Source organism: Bos taurus, chromosome 2 (assembly GCF_002263795.3).
Source record: "Bos taurus isolate L1 Dominette 01449 registration number 42190680 breed Hereford chromosome 2, ARS-UCD2.0, whole genome shotgun sequence".
NCBI lineage: Eukaryota > Metazoa > Chordata > Mammalia > Artiodactyla > Bovidae > Bos > Bos taurus.
The window spans coordinates 63,819,568-63,839,953 of NC_037329.1; the positions used below are offsets into that span (position 1 = coordinate 63,819,568).

The 20,386-nt window shown below is 41.1% G+C and overlaps 1 protein-coding gene across 4 annotated transcripts in view; it reads left to right on the forward strand.

Annotated features, from left to right (window-relative positions):
* NCKAP5 (NCK associated protein 5) overlaps positions 1–20,386 on the forward strand; it is a 1,102,414-nt gene that overhangs the window by 48,576 nt on the left and 1,033,452 nt on the right. For all 4 annotated transcript variants that reach the window (XM_024980953.2, XM_010802114.4, XM_015475847.3 and 1 more), the window contains exon 2: positions 19,145–19,274. In XM_024980953.2, the coding sequence (XP_024836721.1) occupies positions 19,206–19,274 (69 nt within the window). In that variant the 5' untranslated portion in view covers positions 19,145–19,205. The remainder of the gene's footprint in view (positions 1–19,144; positions 19,275–20,386) is intronic.

Here is a 20,386-nt window from a genome sequence, read left to right on the forward strand (position 1 = left end):
AGGCAGTGTGAGCTTTATTCCTGGTTTATGGAAATACATGTGTGCTAAGTCTCTTCAGCCATGTCTGACTCTTTGCAACCCTAGGACTGTAGCCTGCCAGGCTCCTCTGTCCATGGGTTTCTCCAAGCAAGAATACTGGAGTGGGTTGCCATTCCCTCCTCCAAAGGAGCTTCCCAACCCAAGGATCGAACCAGAGTCTCTCACTTCTCCTGCATTGGCATGAGGACTCTTTACCACTGGTGTTTGTCCTGGTAGATTCAAGTAATTACCAAAATTTACCAAATATACTTGTTAGGTTTATTTTAGAAGCAATGACTGCTCTGGTGGGTAAGTGAAGCGAGATCCCAGAAGAAAGCATTTAAACCTCAGGATCTGTAATTGCAAGTATGAATAGAAGCTAGCACAAGAATTATTGTACATAATGAGCTAAACTGTATAGTCAGTGAAGGATCTTAAGTTATGTCAAGAACTACATCATCAGAACATCTAGCTAGATGAGCACAGCTTTATGAGAAAATTCTCAGAATTTCACTCTTCTATGTATACAGATAAATTTTCTAAGTTTCAGATCCTTTATTATCAAAGTGCAGTCCACAGACTAGGAACATCAGCTTATTAGAAATGAAGAATCTCAGGCTTTACCAAGACCCAATGAATCAGAATCAGTGTTTTAATGAGCTCCACCAGTGAGTCCTGTTCTTGAATTTGAGAAGCGCTGGTTTACCCAGGTATCCATAGGACTTCTCTTATTCTTGAGCCTTCAAAGCCCAAATGAAATGAATCAACCCATCACATGAAAAAAAAAAAAAAGCTCAAATAATGAGAAGTTTTGATTGTTATTGTCTATAACTTGGGAGAAATAAGAGAAAAAAATGACCATATATACATACATATATGTATATGTGTACACATATTTATATGTGCTATGTAAATATATGTACATATGTGGATAGCACATATACATATACTTATATTGAACATATAAGTATGTGCATATACACACAAAAACAAAACTTAAGTCTTTCTAGCTGTCAGTTTAAGTGGGTGGTCAACTGTTTTACCTTTTAAAGAGATTTTAGCTCATTTTCCTCCCCACAAATGAATAGCACTCAATTTAATTAAACACTGAGTTAAGAAGGTAAACATCTTTGAGACATTTTATATACCTTTCATTTTGACAGCTACTAAGAACATCTTTGGAAGGAAAGTTATGACCAACCTAGATAGCATATTTAAAAGCAGAGACATTACTTTGCCAACAAAGGTTCATCTAGTCAAGGCTATGGTTTTTCCTGTGGTCATGTATGGATATGAGAGTTGGACTGTGAAGAAGGCTGAGCGCCGAAGAATTGATACTTTTGAACTATGGTGTTGGAGAAGACTCTTGAGAGTCCCTTGGACTGCAAGGAGATCCAACCAGTCCATTCTGAAGGAGATCAGCCCTGGGATTTCTTTGGAAGGAATGATGCTAAAGCTGAAACTCCAGTACTTTGGCCACCTCATGCGAAGAGTTGACTCATTGGAAGAGTCTGATGCTGGGAGGGATTGGGGGCAGGAGGAGAAGGGGACGACAGAGGATGAGATGGCTGGATGGCATCACTGACTCGATGGACGTGAGTCTGAGTGAACTCTGGGAGTTGGTGATGGACAGGGAGGCCTGGAGTGCTGCGATCCATGGGGTCGCAAAGAGTCGGACACGACTGAATGATCTGATCTGATCTGATCTGAAGAACATCTTTAATGTCACTTTTGGTTTATTAAGAATTCTTTCTGTGGCTTTCAGCATATTGATGGGTTAATATCCCTTAATTTTGATTTACTAGGATTCTAATATTTTTTTTTGCATCAAGATTATTTGGGGCAAGGGAATTGTGTGAGGAGATTACTATAAAAAAGACTGGATAAAGTGAAAAAAGTAAAAAAAAAAAAAAAAGCTTCCAAGTAGGGAGACATATTCTAATTACCAGCTAAATCCTTGACAAAAATGTACTGGCTTTCAATTGATTTTACTATATCCATTTCCTGAATCATTTTGATTTTTCATTTGTGTGCAAAGACATTTAATGAGCAATAATGAATTCAGCAATGTATGGGAATGTCATGGTAAAATCTTTTGCTGGATTTTTAAAACTGATGCTTTTTATAAACTGTTTCCTTAACAAGTCATGTTGCCTCTCAGCTGTCTTTACAGAGTTTAAAGCATACTCTCCCCAACTGGCCCCAGATGGAAAATACTCTCTTGAAATTGAATGGTTTTTTTTTTTTTTTTTTTTAAGTGTAGCTCTGCATGGCCTTCTTAAAGGAAAAAAATTAAGTTTGAACAGAATGCGTTTGGTAGTGGGTCTGTAATTCCCCCAGCATGCCACATATTTGGATTTTTCGCTTTTGGCAGTGGAATTTTTCTAATTTAATTAAATCATTAGTGTTAGCAGATGACAGCATGAAAATTCTTTTCCCTAGTCACTTATCTAAATATTCTTCCAGTCCACTGGGGTTATGTGCACACTTTATCTATTTTGAAAATGCATCTATTTGTTTCATTTCTACACTGATTTTCCCATTCAGAGTTTATGGGCAATGTGTAGACATTTCCCATAATGATCTGCAAGCTTTTTTTCAAGCAATAAATGGAGAAGAGGCCAAGGAGGGAACTAGACAGTGGAGAAAATCTTTACAAAGAAAGACTGGGAGAGAAACAGCAGATGGTTCCGGAAGAGCAGCCAGAGCTGAAATGCTTATCCTGGTCCAAGCCCCTGCCATTCTGTCTTTTGCTTTGTAGCTCATACACTGTAAAAATGTGACAATGGTTTGTGTCTAGAAATTAGCTGTCAATACTTCAAGTGACAATAAAGGCAAGTTTTTCAGGATTATCTGAACCAAAAGTGAATCTTTGCACTGAAACCTTTCACTCATTCATTCACACTTTTAAACCTTACTTTTTACTATTGATATATACATCTTTCCTTCTTAGATTTTAAACTTCCTTGAAATTTGAGGATATATACTTTATATCTTCCTTCTTTCCTTCTTTTTTTCTTCTCTTTCTCTGCCCCCATTTCCCCCCGCCCCCCCCTCCCCACCACCCTGCCCAAGATCCTCCCTTTTCTCTCCTCCACCTCTTTTCCTTCTCTCTGTCTTCTTTCACTTTTTAGGGCCTAACTCAGGGCCTGGGACATAATACATATTGAATAAACAAATATTACTGAATTCTGAGCAATGGAATTCTATTGCATCATTCCTAGCAGTTACTGAATATCTACTGAAATATTTTAAGACAGGCATCATTTTAATCCTGAGAACAGTCTTGTTAAGATGATTGCTGTCATCATTATCTTAATTTTGTCCATGAGGACATAGGGGCCAAGAGATATTAAATAAATTGCTCATAGTCACAGAACTCTTCAGTTAGAGAATTTGAACTCAGGATAGTCATGGATGCTCAAAAGGATGGTGACACTAGGGAGTTAGGATTGACGAAGCTCAAACAATGATGAGGGATTTTCTTTGCATTTCTATAGCATATCTCCAGTTTCTGTCACAAATAAGTCAGTTTTGGGTGGTAGAAAGGGTTGACTCTGAATTGCACACTTTAAAAAAGTAAATTTTATGGTATGTAAATTAGATATCAGTTTTAAAAGATTTAAATAATACGGATTGGAAATGAATGACTTTGGACATTTTAGATGTTCTGAGAGCTTTCCCATCCTTTGTTCCTTTAGGATCTTAGTTCACATTAACATCAATTCTTTAACTGTTCAACTTCCTGAAGCCACATGTTGAAGCAATATCCAAAATTTCCAGGCCCAGATTTTACTGTACCCTTAGTTCCCTGTGTTCGAGGCACCATTTATCTGAGGAGGGGATCATGGAACAGTGATTCCTAGGAGTCTGTCCAGAACTTAAATCATCAGCTATAAGCCACTGATTAGCTTCTAGGTTGAGAAGTTTAATAAATATGGGCTCATGAAACTATTATGAAATAAGTCAGAAAGACAAATACTCTATGTTATCATTTATATATGAAATCTAAAAAATAAAAGAAACTAGTGATTATAATAAAAAATAGACTCACAGAGAGAAAATAAACTAGTGGTTACCAGTGGGGAGAAGAAAGTGGGGAGGGACAAGATGGGTTTGGAGATTAAGAGGTACAAACTACTATGTATAAAATAATAAGCTACAAGGATATAATAGACAATACAGAATATACCCAATGTTTTATAATAGCTATAAATGGAAGATAATCAGATTTTTTAATCACTCTGTTGTACCCTGAAACTAATATAATATTGTAAATCAACTATTCCTCCATTTAAAAAATTAGAAAAAACAGTTTTCATCATGATGCACAATCTTCCTCCACTTCACATAAAAAAAAAAAAAGAAAAAAGCCTGTTGTCATATCCCTCAGAGAGTGTTTCCAGACACTAATGTTTCTGGCACGGATGAGATACCACATTTGGGAAGTCTGTTTTCATTCAGTCTTCTTCTAAATCCATTTCACGGTGCTGTTACAATTTAGATAGATGTTCCCTGGTGAGTCAGATGGTAAAGAATCTGCCTATAATGCGGGAGACTCAGGTTTGATCCCTGGGTCAGGAAGATCTCCTGGGGAAGGACGTGGCAATGCACTCCAGTATTCTTGCCTGGACAGTTCCATGGACAGAGGAGCCTGGTGGGCTACAGTTCATGGGGTCACAAAGAGTCAGACATGACTGAGTGACTATAGTTGAAAGTTACATAATCTGGTATTTTTTAACACTTATGTCCAGAATGGAGATAGCAGTTTTTTGTTTAGTTGCATGTGCACACACGCACATGACCTCACACACACATGCATACACATATACAATCACACATGTACACAAGCATATGTACACATGCACACACACATGCATATGGCTCATGAATGGATGGTATCAAAGCAGAAAGTTGTTGTTATTTAGTCACTAAGTCATGTCCAACTCTTTTGTGACCCCACGGACTGTAACCTGCTAGGCTCCTCTGTCCATGAGATTTTCCAGGCAAAAATACTGGAGAGGGTTGCTATTTCCTTCTCCAGGGGATCTTCCCCACCCAGGGATTGAACTCGCATCTCATCTCCTGCATTGACAGGCAGATTCTCTACTACTGAGCTTCCAGGAAAGCCCCAGAAGAAAGTTATTGAGCCAATACATCTTCTGAAAGGAAACTGTAGTATGTATATATTTAAAGTATAAGTGAAGTGAAGTTGCTCAGTTGTCCAACTCTTTGCGACCCCATGGACTGTAGTCTACCAGGCTCCTCCATCCATAGTATTTTCCAGGCAAGAATATTGGAGTGGGCTGCCATTTCCTTCTCCAGGGGATCTTCCTTGCTCAAGGACTGAACCCAGGTCTCCTGCATTGCAGACAGATGCTTTACCATATGAGCCACCAGGGAAGCCCACTTAGAGTATAAGGAAAACCAATTGCTTTCCTTTATGTGGACTTAATCAGAATGTAAAGATTTCAATACAAAGCTGACAGGAGTTTCAAATGTTCTGTTTGATAGCTATATGCAAATATGAGAGATTCATAACTTTTTCCCCCCCTTCTGCTATTTGCTATTTGAAATGAGAGCAGAATGCTTGTGGGGAACAGGAGGGAGAGAGGCGGGAGTGGGATTGGGAGCATTTGCATCAAGATTTTTTAGTCTTGTCCTGGGTAGAGGAAGTTCTTTCCTTCCTTTTCTAAGTGATGCAGTAGCCTCACCCTGAGTTCCTATGATATTTGCTTGTTAATTTGGAATCTAGATTTGATATTTCCACCTTTAATAAACTTTATTACCTCCATAAAGCCAAAGACCAGTTTAAGCAAGATGGTTAGAGAGTGGGATGGGAGGAAGGTGTAGGTCCAAATTGTTTATTTCTAATGTTTCTCTTCTTTGGGGTCAGAGTTTGCAAATTAGGAATTGCTGGTTGCAATGACTAAAGAAAGGCAGTTGCTGCTGTCAACAACTTTGTTTCTCAGCCCTTGAGAAAAGGAAGGAGATCAAGGAAGAGTACCTAAAATATATTGCAGTGATTTATGTCAAAGAGTATTCTTCCTCTGCTTTCCTCTAAGTATTTTATACTGGCACATACCCTGAGAAAACCATAATTCAAAAAGACACATGTACCCCAATGTTCATAGCAGCACTATTTACAATAATCAGAACATGAAAGCAATCTAAATGCCCATCAACAGATGGATGGGTAAAGAAGATGTACATATACAAAGGAATCTTACTCAGCCATAAAAAGAAATGAAATTGTATCATTTGTAGAGATATGGATGGACCTAGAGAGTGGCATACAGAGTGAAGTAGGTCAGAAAGAGAAAAACAAATGTCATATATTAACACATGTATATGGAATCTAGAAAAGTGGTACAGGTGAACCTATTTGAGGGGTAAGAATAGACATAGGGAATGGACATGTGGACTTGAAGGGGAGAGGTGGGATGAATTGGGAGATCGCAATTGACATATGTGCCCTGCCATGTGTAAAACAGATAGCTGGTGGATACCTACTCTATAGCACAGGGAGCTCAGCTAGGTGCTCTGTGATGACCTAGATGGGATGGAGGAAGAATAGTGGGGAGATCCAACATGGAGAGGATATATATATATATATATATATATATACACACACACACATACATATACACACACACATGGAGGTGATTCACTTCATTTTATAGCAGAAACTAGCTGGAAAATCCCATGGACGGAGGAGCCTGGTAGGCTGCAGTCCATGGGGTCGCTAGGAGTCTGACACAACTGAGCAACTTCATTTTCACCTTTCACTTTCATGCAATGGAGAAGGAAATGGCAACCCACTCCAGTGTTCTTGCCTGGAGAATCCCAGGGACAGGGGAGCCTGGTGGGCTGCTGTCTTTGGGGTTGCACAGAGTCGGACATGACTGAAGCAATTTAGCAGCAGCAGAAGCACATTATAAAGCAACTATGTAAGCATGTGTGCTCTGTCATGTCTAACTCTTTGTGACCCTATGGACTGTAACCCACCAGGCTCCTCTGTCCATGAAATTTTCCAGGCAAGAATACTGGAGTAGGTTGCCATTTCCTACTCCATGGGATCTTCCCAACCTAGGATTCAAACTGGTTTCTCTTGCGTGTACTGAGTTGGCAAGCGGATTCTTTACCATTGCACCACCAACTCTACACCAATAAAAAAATAAGGCAGGGTGCATACCGTCACCTCTTCAAACTGTGTTCCATTGGCTGTGTGTTGGAGTCATTCAGGTATCTTAAAAGGATGAGAAGTTTCTACCTTTAGCGATCCAGTCCTGATTTATTCGGTCTGGGGATGGGTTTTGGTGATTCCCCAGTGAAACTAACATGCAACAAAAACTAAAAGCCATCACTCTCACCAGTGGTTGCCATCCGGGCTGCTGTCCCCATACTCTGGGTTGGGTGCCATGCCATGCCCCAAGAGACTTGGTGATCTGGGATGGGGCCTGGGCATTGGTATATTTTATAAGCTCCCCAGGGGTTCCTAAGGAACAGCCAGGAAGGAGATCTTCTGAGCTACCTGGTCAGCAGATTTTATCTTTGTCCTTGTTGTATTCAACTCTGAAATTACTTTGTAGGGTTTGTATCATGTAGGAGCCAGTGTGTTGGGTGCGCAAAGGAGGTGCCAATGAGTGACACAGTGTCTGTTCTCTGGATGCTATTAGCCTGTGCACAGTCATAATATTTTGTGTTTGTTGGTTAATGAAGCTGATTGAAAACTACCTTAAATCTAGATGTAGAAGGCTTTTTCTTGCATTATTTCTTCCAAACCCAGCCATCTCTTGAGAGCAGATTATGAGAAGTAAATTCATAGAAGTTAGGAAACATGTTCACATTTACATGGCAAAGAGCGCTGGGAACCAAACCTTCAAAAGACTTTGGCTCTACCATTTCCCCCCATGTCTTCTGGCACAACCATCCATGAATATTTTAAAGCAGGGGTGGGGAGTGGAGGAATCAGAGAGGCAGAAATTGAGATGGAGAAAACTGTTTTCAGAATGTTTGTGAGAATATGAGTGTGTGTATATGTGTGTGTGTATATATTTGAGAGTGTGTGTCTGCATGTGTGTGACCCTTGCATGTGAGAAAATATGCCTTTGGGGTTCTATTCAATGGTATTGTACTTGTCCCTTGAAAATTATACAGTCTTTTAAAGTCTACAAGAAAAAAAAGAAATTACTGACATCTTTAGGAATATTAAAGTGTCTGTCTGACACTGAAAGGCCATTACTATCTGTGAGGAGAATTAAAGAGAGTTTATTAAGGCCAACTCAGATTTCTACTGATATCAAGAAATAGTATTTTAATCAGCTAGAAAGAGATGTATGTGAGGGCAGATCGCTATCAATGACCATCAGTCACCAGAAGATGCTTAATATCCTGTCTTCCTAAACACTGACCATTTTCCTCCTCATACAGGGAGGGAGAGACATCCAACCCATCACTCAGGGGCAGGTATGTGCTCTTTATAACCAGAGTTGTAAGGAGCCATGGAAGAGAAACGAACACGACTGGATTATGGTGCTTTGTAGGTGCAGTCAGGGCCCAAGCAGTAATGTTTAGGTTGACAGTGGCTTTAAAATCATGATAAAATATTGTCTTTGAGGCTTGGATATGTCTATGTGTTTCTCTAAGAAAGTAATTTCAGTGTTATGAATGTCCATGGCCTTTCTTTGCTTTAACAATGTTATATTGCTTCCCAGCTCTTTATGTGTTCATGAAGATATCCATAAAAATTCAGGCATTCATTTATCCATGCAAACAACAAATGCTCATTGAGTGTCTGCCATGTTGCTATGCATCAAGCATTTACTACCTAGGATAACATAGGGTATAAAACAGTTTTCCTGCTCTACAAGAGCTAAGTGCCTAGTAGAATTTTTAATTCCCATGCTGGTATTTCAGAGTGTATTAAAAAGCAGAGATATCACTTGCCAACAAAGATCTGTGTAGTTAAAGCTATGGTTTTTCCAGTAGTCATGTACAGATGTTGAGAGTTGGACTGTAAAGAAGACTGAGCACTGAAGAATTGATGCCTTCAAATTGTGGTGCTGGAGAAGACTCTTGAGAATCCCTTGGACTACAAAGAGATCAAACCAGTCAATCCTAAAGGAAATTAACCCTGAATATTCAGTGGAAGGACTGATGCTGAAGCTGAAGCTCCAATACTTTGGCCACCTAATGGAAAGACCTGACTCATTGGAAAAGACCCTGATGCTGGGAAAGATTGAAGGCAAAAGGAGAATATAGTGGCAGAGAATGAGATAGTTAAATAGTATCAGTGATTCAATGGATATGCACTTAGACAAACTCTGGGAGATGGTGGAGGACAGAGGAGCCTGGCATGCTGCTGTCCATGGGGTCACAAAGAGTTGCATAAGACTTAGTGACTGAGCGAAAACAACAAGTTTCAGAAGGTTCACAAGAAAGAAGCCAGGGATTACTCAAGGAAGATCAGCTGCCTGGTCCAAAGGCATTTCTATCTTGACCTCAATCATGGTCAAACCTGGGAAAAAGAAACTACTTATTTCAAGCAGAGAGGGATTTAATGCAAGGAATCAGTTATGAAGCTGTTGGAAGGACTGGTGGGGTAAAAGACATAAGGTCATGGTACTCAAGGCTGGGCAGCTGCTCCCGCCCTTTCTTAGGATGAACGGTTGGAGGAATCATGGGAGTTACTGGACCTGGTAGTCCCTGCTTTTAATCCTGCCCATCTAGAGATGGAAGCAGAGTGGCTTCTCCCTTCCTATTGTCTTCTGATCTCTCATTACCACCTATTGGTGGCATCCAACTTGACCAACCAGCCAAGAAGTCTTGATAATGTAGTTTGTACCTCTAGACCTGTAATACAGAGAAGAAGTTATAGCAGTGCAAGGCAAATGCAGGTGATGGTGGTCATGAATCCAGTAATCAAATAACTACTAGAGAGAGGTGGGGTCTGGGAGTAGTCACTGACACCCAGAGTTTTCCTGACTTGGTACAATGAGATGTGACCAGGCTTTGAAATCTGACTGAAACTAACTATTATGGACTGAAATGTATTCTCCCACCCAAATTCATATGTTGAAGCCTTAACCTCAAATGTGCCTCTATTTGGAGATAGAGCATTTTAGGAGACATTAAGGTTAAATGAAACCATAAGAGTCAAGGTGTGTTAGTTGTGTTAGTCGTGTCATTCAATCTGTGTGTTAGTTGCTCAGTCGTGTCCAACTCTTTTCAACCCCATGGACTGTACTCACCAGGCTCCTCTGTCCATGGAATTCTCCAGGCAAGAATACTGGAGTGAGTTACCATTCCAGGTGATCTTCCTGACCTAGTGATTGAACCCAGGTCTCCTGCATTGGCAGGCATATTCTTTACTGTCTGAGCCACCAGGGAAGGCCTCAGACGGGTGTCCTAATAAGAAAAGGAAGAAACACCAGAGGCATGTGTACAAAGAAAAGCCACGTGAGGATGCACAGAGAAAGCAGCCAAATGCAAGTTAAGGAGACATGCCTCACCAGAAACCAACCTTGCGAGCACCTTGATCTTGAACTTTGGGCTTCCAGAACCATAAGAAAATAAATTTCTATTGTTTAAGCCGCCCAGTCTGTGGTATTCTGTTTTGGCCACACAAGCTGACTAATACATTAAGGAAATGTTTAAGTGATGAATATAAATAGTCAAATGTCAAACTGCAAATTTTTACTAAAAATGTGACTTTCTAAAATATTGCCTACTTATATTTGCTAGACAGAATGTTCTTCTTCTTCAACTAAAACTACATGGTGGGGGCCTTCTCTGGTGGTCCGTGCTTGAGAAACCGTCTTCTAGTGCTGGGGACATGGGTGTGGTCCCTGATCAGGGAACAAATGTCCTACATGCTGCAGGGCAACTTAAGCATGCTAGGACTGCAGAGCCCATAAGCTCTGGGACCTGAGAGCTACAACTAGAGACAAGCCTGTGCACTGCATGGAATAGTGTACATGCCACAATGAAAGATTCCTTATGCTACAATGAAGATCCTTTGTGCAACTAAGACCTGACACAGCCAAAAAAAACCCTACATGGTAATCAGATAAAATTAGGAGGTTGTTTGATGACAGTCTCTGATCAGCGGAGTTTGTTGAAAGATATGAATAGCCAGTGTCATAACAAAATGTCCTCTGTCTGTGGAATTCTCCAGGCAAGAATGCTGGAGTGGGTAGCAATTCCCTTCATCAGGGGATCTTCCCAACCCAGGGATAGAATCCAGGTATCTTGCATTGTGGGTGGATTCTTAAGGTCTGAGCCACCAGGGAAGCCCCAAAGTGCCTTTCAAGTCTGACATAGCCACTTTTCCTCTAGACCCAGAGTCCTTGTTGGGTTTATATACACGAGGGCACTCCACCCCCATGGTGCTGAGGGCAGAGTGTATCAGCCTTTCTGGTGTTCCCTTTGTGGCTTCCTCCTCTTTTCATACTCACACATCCTGGCTGCCATTTTGTTTCTTTGGGGTGGTCTTGCATTGACCCTTTTGGATAACTCACTTTGATCCTTTGCATGTGTTTTATTGTCTGATTTACGAATTTTCAATTCTTACGGCAGAGGCAGTACACACTCAGGCTGGCAACTGCCCAGGATACACTGCTAGAGCTGTACTGCTTGCTGCCTTTGTTCCCTTCTGATCCATCAATACTTGTGCCGTCTCAGTCACTAAACGTTTTGAATGTCAGTCTTTGCCTGTGTAATTAGCACCATAAAGTGTGAAAATAAATTGATCAGGTTAAGCTGTTCAATTAGCCTTCCATATAGCAGACTAGACTATTTGAGAACTGTCAAAAAGGTTTCCATTTCCAAAAATAACAGCTTCATCAGCCTATCTCAGAGCATAAAATCCAGCCACTAGAGTTGCTCCTTAATAAATTTAATCTTATTTACCAGAAGGGATAATAAATATGTCTAACATTTAAAACTAACCTACTATGTCATCTTTATTTATTTAATTAAATTTTTTCTTTGCGGGGAGGAGCAGAGAGATGTTTATTGCAGGGCCAAGCAAGCTTAAAAAACTCCAAACTCCCTAACAGTTTTTGGGAAAAAGATTTCATGGGCAAGATTTGGGGTGAGGGTAGCAGTGTGTAGCTTTCTTCTGATTGGTTGGTGGTGAGGTAACAGAGTGATGTCCCAGAAAGTGGTGTCCCGGGAATCCTGTGCTCATCCTGAAGTTATCATTCTTCACCTGTGTAAGTGCCTTAGTTCCTGTAAAAGAGATAAAAGATATTGTTATGTATAGTCTTTGAGGAGGAATCAGGCTCCAGGTATTCCTTGGCGCCTGCCCCAAGGCTGCCCTACTGTTTCTTGGCCGCTGCTTCCTAGTGTCTTCATCCCCTCCCTTCCCTGATCAGTGCCTGATTGAATATGCCCTTTAGAACTCAGGGAATCTCATGGAGGCTGAATGAAGTCAGTTTCCTACAAACAAGAAATGGGGAACACGGAAAGGATTTGTACCCAGGAGCCCCACAGGATCCTGCTTGGTTTCACTCCCCCCTTTTACCTGATACTTCTCAGCCTTGAGGAGAACAGGTGTTGGACAAGAAAGAGCATAATGTTTCGGATAGTTACTGTTGTTTAGTCTCTAAGTCATGTCTGACTCTTTTGTGAGCCTATAGCCAACCAGGGTCTGCTGTCCTTGGGATTTTCCAGGCAAGAATACTGGAGCAGGTTTTCCTTCTCCAACGGGTCTGCCTGACCCAGGGATACTAGAGTAGGTTTTCCTTCTCCAAGGGATCTGCCTGACCCAGGGATCAAACCAGCTTCTTCTGCATTGGCAGGCAGGTTCTTTACCACTGAGCCATCAGGGAAGCCCCAACATTTTGGATAGAGACATTAGTCATAAACTCAGCAGAAGAACTCAGTTTTAGGGGGACTCAGTTTAAATTCTACTATGTGATCTTTAAATGGATCATCTCATTCATCATCACAACAATCCTACTAGGAAGAAAGAAGTGAAAGTGTTAATCGCTCAGTCATGTCAACTCTGTGATCCCGTGGACTATAGCCTGTCATGCTCCTCTGTCCATGGGATTTTCCAAGCAAGAGTACTGGAGTAGATTGCCATTTCCTTCTCCAGGGTATCTTCCTGACCCAGGGATCGAACCCTGGTCTCCTGCATTGTTGGCAGATTCTTTACCACCTGAGCCACCAGGGAAGTCCATTACTAAGAAGAAGGTCATGTTATTAGTGTCCTTTCATCGATGAATCAACTGGAGTTTCAATAGGTTAAATAATTTGTTAGGACTTCTCTGGCAATCCAGTGGTTAAGTCTTCACCTTCCAATGCAGAGGATGTGGGTTCCATCCTTGGTCAGGAAGCTAATATCCCACATGCCTGGTAGCCAAAAATCAAAAACATAAGCAATATTATAGCAAACTCAATAAAGATTTTTAAATGGTCCTTGCTTAAACTCAATATTCAAAAAACTAAGATCACGGCATCCGGTCTCATCACTTCATGACAAATAGATGGGGAAACAATGGAAACAGTGACAGACTTTATCTTCTTCGCCTACAAAATCACTGCAGATGGTGACTGCAGCCTTGAAGCTAAAAGACACTTGCTCTTTGGAAGAAAAGTTATGACCAACCTAGCCAATCTCAAAGAAAGGCAATGCCAAAGAATGCTCAAACTACCACACAATTGCACTCATCTCACACGCTAGTACAGTAATGCTCAAAATTCTCCAAGCCAGGCTTCAGTAATACGAGAACCACGAAATTCCAGATGTTCAAGCTGGTTTTAGAAAAGGCAGAGGAACCAGAGATCAAATTGCCAACATCAGCTGGATCATCGAAAAAGCAAGAGAGTTCCAGAAAAACATCTATTTCTGCTTTATTGACTGTGCCAAAGCCTTTGACAGTGTGGATCACAATAAACTGTGGAAAATTCTGAAAGAGATGGGAATACCAGATTACCTGACCTGCCTCTTGAGAAACCTATATGCAGGTCAGGAAGCAACAATTAGAACTGGACATGGAACAACAGACTGGTTCCAAATAGGAAAAGGAGTATGTCAAGGCTGTATATTGTCACCCTGCTTATTTAACTTATACACAGAGTACATCATGAGAAACGCTGGGCTGGAAGAAGCACAAGCTGGAGTCAAGATTGCTGGGAGAAATATCAATAACCTCAGATATGCAGATGATACCACTCTTATGGCAGAAAGTGAAGAAGAACTAAAAAGCCTCTTGATAAAGTGAAAGAGGAGAGTGAAAAAGTTGGCTTAAAGCTCAACATTCAGAAAACTAAGATCATGGCATCTGGTCCCATCAATTCATGGGAAATAGATGGGGAAACAGTGGAAATAGTGTCAGACTTTATTTTTTTGGGCTCCAAAATCACTGCAGATGGTGATTGCAGCCATGAAATTAAAAGACGCTTACTCCTTGGAAGGAAAGTTATGACCAACCTAGATAGCATATTCAAAAGCAGAGACATTACTTTGCCAACAAACATCCATCTAGTCAAGGCTATGGTTTTTCCTGTGGTCATGTATGGATGTGAGAGTTGGACTGTGAAGAAAGCTGAGCACCAAAGAATTGATGCTTTTGAACTGTGGTGTTGGAGAAGACTCTTGAGAGTCCCTTGGACTGCAAGGAGATCCAACCAGTCCATTCTGAAGGAGATCAGCCCTGGGTGTTCTTTGGAAGGACTGATGTTGAAGCTGAAACTCCAGTACTTTGGCCACCTCATGCGAAGAGTTGACTCATTGGAAAAGACTCTGATGCTGGGAGGGATTGGGGGCAGGAGGAGAAGGGGACAACAGAGGATGAGATGGTTGGATGGCATCACAGACTCGATGGACGTGAGTTTGAGTGAACTCTGGGTGTTGGTGATGGACAGGGAGGCCTGGCGTGCTGCAATTCATGGGGTCGCAAAGAGTCGGACCCAACTGAGTGATTGAACTGAACTGAACTGAGACAGCATATTAAAAAGCAGAGACATTACTTTTCTGACAAAGGTCTGTATAGTCAAACCTATGTTTTTTCCAGTAGTCATGTGTGGATGTGAGAGTTGGACCATAAAGAAAGCTGAGTGCCAAAGAATTGATGCTGTTGAACTGTGATGTTGAAGAAGACTCCTGAGATTTCCTTGGATGGCGTGGAGATCAAATCAGTCAGTCCTAAAGGAAATCAGTCCTGACTAGTCATTTAAAAGACTGCTGCTAAAGCTGATGCTCCAATACTTTGGCCACCTTATGCAAAGAACTGACTCATTGGAAAAGCCCCTGATGCTGGGAATGATTGAAGGCAATAGGAGAAGGGGACAATAGAGGATGAGATGGTTGGATGGGATCACCAACTTGATGAACATTGAGTTTGAGCAAGCTCTAGGAGTTGGTGATGGACAGTGAAGACTGGTATGCTGCAGTCCATGGGATCACAAAGAGCTGAACATGACTGAGTGACTGGACTGAACTGAACTGAACTGAACTGATGTCACAAACAGAAGAACAATAATAATTTAACATGATCAATTGGTAAAGAGTAGAGAATCAAATCCAAAGATTAACCATTGTGTTTAGAACAAACAAGTCACCTAGACCTACCAGATCCTGTGTGATCTAGTTGTTACATTTTAGAGCTTTTTTCAGACTCTTCCTAACTTGCTTTATTCCTAAGAAAATGGTCCCAGGTTCTGGGGCACACAAACCTTTTCCCCAGCTATTTCCCAGCAGAAAGACTGACCCCTCTACAGGGAAAGCTCTTTACCCATGTTTTTATATGTCTAGCTCCTCCCCTTGCCATTCTATCTAAAATTTGTTCTCTTTTCATATACCTGACCCTATGTTATACCAACTACTGGTGCTTATTTCCTCATAGTGAAACCAGTCTAGGCTCTATGGGGCTCCCAGACACAGAGGGCTTTTTTCCCCCGCCTCTGTTTCTTAAAGGCAAGACCACCCCCGACGACCTTCCCTGAGTTCCAAAGGGCAGATTTGAACAGTTTCTAATGAAGGGAGGAGCAGTCATAAAACTATGGAAGGCAAGATTGAAGAGACCAAGAAGCTCATCAAGTTTGGGAGAACTGACCATCTGAGGCAAAGTTAAGGGAGTGCAGGCCCTACACACACCCTAGTCTTGTCAGAGACCCCACCTTTGAACCATTGTTATAAAGCCCCTCATCAAGTCCTCTGAGGTTGGGACACAAAGTTTTCAAGGGCAGGAGCTCACTGTGTCCCACTTTGCCTGGCAAAGCAATAAAGTTATCCTTTTCTACTTCACCCAAAAGTCTGTTTCTGAGATTCAGTTCTTCAGCAGTATAGAGAGGCCAAGCTTGGCATCAGCAGCAGGTATCTATCATAAATAGGAATTGTTTACTTATTTGTTTTCTGTATCATCCCACTGGTCTTCCCAGGTGGCTCAGTGGTAAAGAGCTCACCTGCCAATGCAGGAGATACAAGAAACGTGGGTTTGATCCCTGGGCCAGGAATATCACCTGAAGTAGGAAATGGCAACCTGCTCCAGTATTCTTGCCTGGAAAATCCCACGGACAGAGGAGCCTGGTGGGCTACAGTCCACGGGCTGGCAAAGAGTTGGACGTGACTGAGTACACACACACACACGCAAATACGCACACACCACACAAATACGCACACACACACAGAGTCCTCCCACTAGTTTTCATGAAGGCAAGGGCTTGATCTTTGTTGTATGTGGCTGTGTTGCAAATACAACACAACAGAAATATTGAGTCCTCCATTTATTAGGCACTTAACAACTTATTGACCAGAGATGTATTAATACATCTTTTGTTATCCGAATGTTATAGAGTGGAAACTTATCAATATTCACTTAAATAATAAAGTGCCCAACACACATATTAGTTTCTACAAAAATCCTCTGATCAATAATGTTCATAAATATGAGCTAAATGACAAAGTATCATCTATTGTGATCTATTAAACCCCAAAGTTCTTGGGAATAAGACTCAGGATAGTATGCTTTTGTTGGACAGGGACTTCTCAGGACCTGAGTGGTCTCTGTAGCTGGACTGATCATCACAGAGAATATTATGAGTCACCAGTGCATAAAGTCACAGAGATGAGGGGGTGGCTGCAAAACGGTTGGGGACAGCTGAAAGCAGGAAAGACAAGCTCCCAAATAAATTTCAGTTGACTCATGTGCTCAATCACCTCCAACTCTTTGTGACCCCATGGATGGTAGCCCTCCAGACTCCTCTGTCCCTAGGATTCTCCAGGGAAGAATCTGGAATGGGTTGCCATGACCTCCTCCAGGGAATCTTACAGACCCAGGGATCAAACCCACATCTCTTACATCTACCCACTTTGGCAAGCAGGTTTTTACCACTAGCACCACCTGGGAAACCCTCTTAGTGTGTTTGGGGATTGTAAAAGACTGGTTGGCAGGAACTAGACCTTGAACATGATGTTGAAAATTTTGGATTTTGTCCTTGTTAGAATGGACTCCTAGGAGTTTCTGAGTGGACTGCTGCTAAGTCGCTTCAGTCGTGTCCGACTCTTTGTGACCCCATAGACTGCAGCCCACCAGGCTCCCCCATCCCTGGGATTCTCCAGGCAAGAACACTGGAGTGGGTTACCATTGCCTTCTCCAATACATGAAAGTGAAAAGTGAAAGTGAAGTTGCTCAGTCATGTCCAACTCTTCGCGACCCCATGGGCTGCAGCCTACCAGGCTCCTCCGTCCATGGGATTTTCCAGGCAAGAGTACCGGAGTAGGGTGCCATTTCCTTCTCCATCTGAGTGGACTAGTAATGAATTAAAATGAATGTTTCTGAAAGTGAGAGATGGAATGATTAAGATGGAGGAGGGAATGTGTACTGGAAAAGGAGCCCATCAGTTTCTGACAAATTGACTATAATGTGGGCAAACCCTGCCTGGGGCACAGCTGTCTCAACTCTCTTCCTGGCAGAGGAAACCAAGGGAAAGAGGCCACATACTGCGTATGGGCTGTGCAGTCTCATCTGTTGTATCCTTGTTGAACTTGGAGCAGTTGGAATAATTCTAAAAGATATTTCTTCTCAATTCTATTAGAAACTGATTGGTATGGTATTTTGTTAATCTCAGCTCTTCCTACATTGGCAGTACAATGATTGATATAAAAAGTGTTTTCTGCAGATGATGAGCAATTTCTGTACCTCAGAGTACCTTCTGAATTATCAAAGATATATTAAATTATGTTGACTTGTATTTAAGATTAACTGGTTTTTAACATAATCTTTGCATAATTAGAACTTAAATATAAGTTGTCATTTAAACCATTTTTATATACATCATTTGATGGCCATTTGTTATCTGTTGTTGCAGTGGAGAAAGATTAGCTTCAGAGAACCTCGGTGTTTTGTACAAGGTCACTTGGCTAGTAGGTAGAAATGCCTGGGTTTAAACCTTTCTTTCTAGCATTTTATATCTTGGTAAAAACTGGAAGCTAGTGTTTAATACATATAATGCATCCTTACTAAAAAGAATTCTGAATCATTATAGAACAAGCAACTCAGTGGAGTGCAGGGGTGGACGCTATCTGATATGATGTAATTCAGTGGGTGTTCAAATCACTCAGTAACGATAATGATGTCATCACCATTCATTCTGATTCAACCCATCCCAAAGTGCATGTATCTTATAATGTTCCTCAAATAGGTTTAAATTAAGTATTTTTTAATTAAATATTGACAGTAATGTTCAGGCTTCAGTTTCCCCTCATTGGGTTTTGGACTCAACACTCTAGGATATGGAGTATGGCTTTGTTCATTTGCTCTCCTGGAATTTGCAGACAGCAGCTATGTACTTGGCAACAGGTTGATGCTGGCGGAGAGAGGACGGGTATGAAACAAGTGTGGCATGAAACTGTTTGCTTTTCTCCACCACAGTCTGCTGATTCGACCTGCAAACCCATTCCCCAACTCGGTTAGCAGAACCTGTGAAAACACAGGGGCCTCCATGAAGACAACTCTGACCTTGGCAGCTGGAGAGAGCTTCTGAGTCCAGTTCTAAACTTATGATTTGGGCCTGGGTATTTTTGGATTCAACACTTGCCCTTGGTTAGAAAGTGAAAAACAAGGGTCTAAACACTATTCACTTGGATAGTAAAACACATGTTCACTTTTTGCAGTGACCCTGGCAACAGAAGGGGAATTCTTATAAATCACAAAGGAAAATAAATCACTTCACCCATGGAGGGCAAGAGACAGCTTGAGAAAAGGGACTTTGGAAAAAGGCTGTCTTTAGATAGCAGTCTCGTGGTAAGTACTAAATATTCATTACACTCTATATGTTTTGGCTTGAAATGCATTATTCTTTGTGATTTCTTGAACCCCATGCTTTCAAAAGCCTCTATTCCAGTTACCCTGTTAGCAATATCCCCTGGGATTTTTGTTTCACTTATTTTTTTTACAAAGTCAAAAGCCAGCAAGTTATTGGAATGTTTGTATAGTGTCCTAATAGGCAAATGTCATAATCTGTCAGCATTACATGTAATTATATTAATTCCAGCTGAAGTAGACTTTAACCCATACAAAAACACTACTGTACAGCTAATGCCAAATGCCAAGCCTATTTATAGTTCTTCTATCACCCACTTATCTTAACTTTGGGGGTAAGTTGAACAAGAATTCAGTAGGGTTTCTAATACTGAAGAGAAGAGAAAATCTCTGAGATCTTAGGTATAGAAATTAGTTCATTGGTCCATAAACTTTATAAAGTTTCAACGCTGATGATCATCATTCTTAAATTGGCTGGGTTTCATGTATGAGAATCTGGTTAGTTCAAAGAAATAGACTATATCAGTGATTTCTGAATGTTGGCACTTCTTTCAGTCTGAACTAAGATGTCTTGGTCACTTACTCAAGTAGGCATCTGAATAGAATAAGAAACCAAATGGGCCAAGTCACTCCTTTCTCTTTTGGTCATTTACTCGCATGAAAATTTAGCTTAGTTCCTTCTTTGGCATGTTGTTGAGGAATGTGGTTTATTCATTTTGTGTCTTCCCGGTTCCTGGCCTGGAATTGGGGTCAGAGTAAATGTCCAATAAAAGATTTGTTGAATTGATTTATCAGTTGCCCGTTTCCTATCTCTGACTGCTAAGGTTTCACATCACAAACTGTTCATAGATGTGAGTTTATAAGTTGTCCGTTTCCAACCTCTGACTGCTAAGGTTTCACATCACAAACTATTCATAGATGTGAGTTTCTGGGAATTGAGAAAAGGATTGCATTAAACTTTTGTGTCTAGTTCTTCGGTTATTAACATCAACTTCTCTGTCTCTGTGACTGAGGTAGGCACTGAGCAGCATACCTCCAGAGGCAAAGAACTCTTATAGGATTTTAAGTTCTCCTCCCAATGGATGTACCTTCTT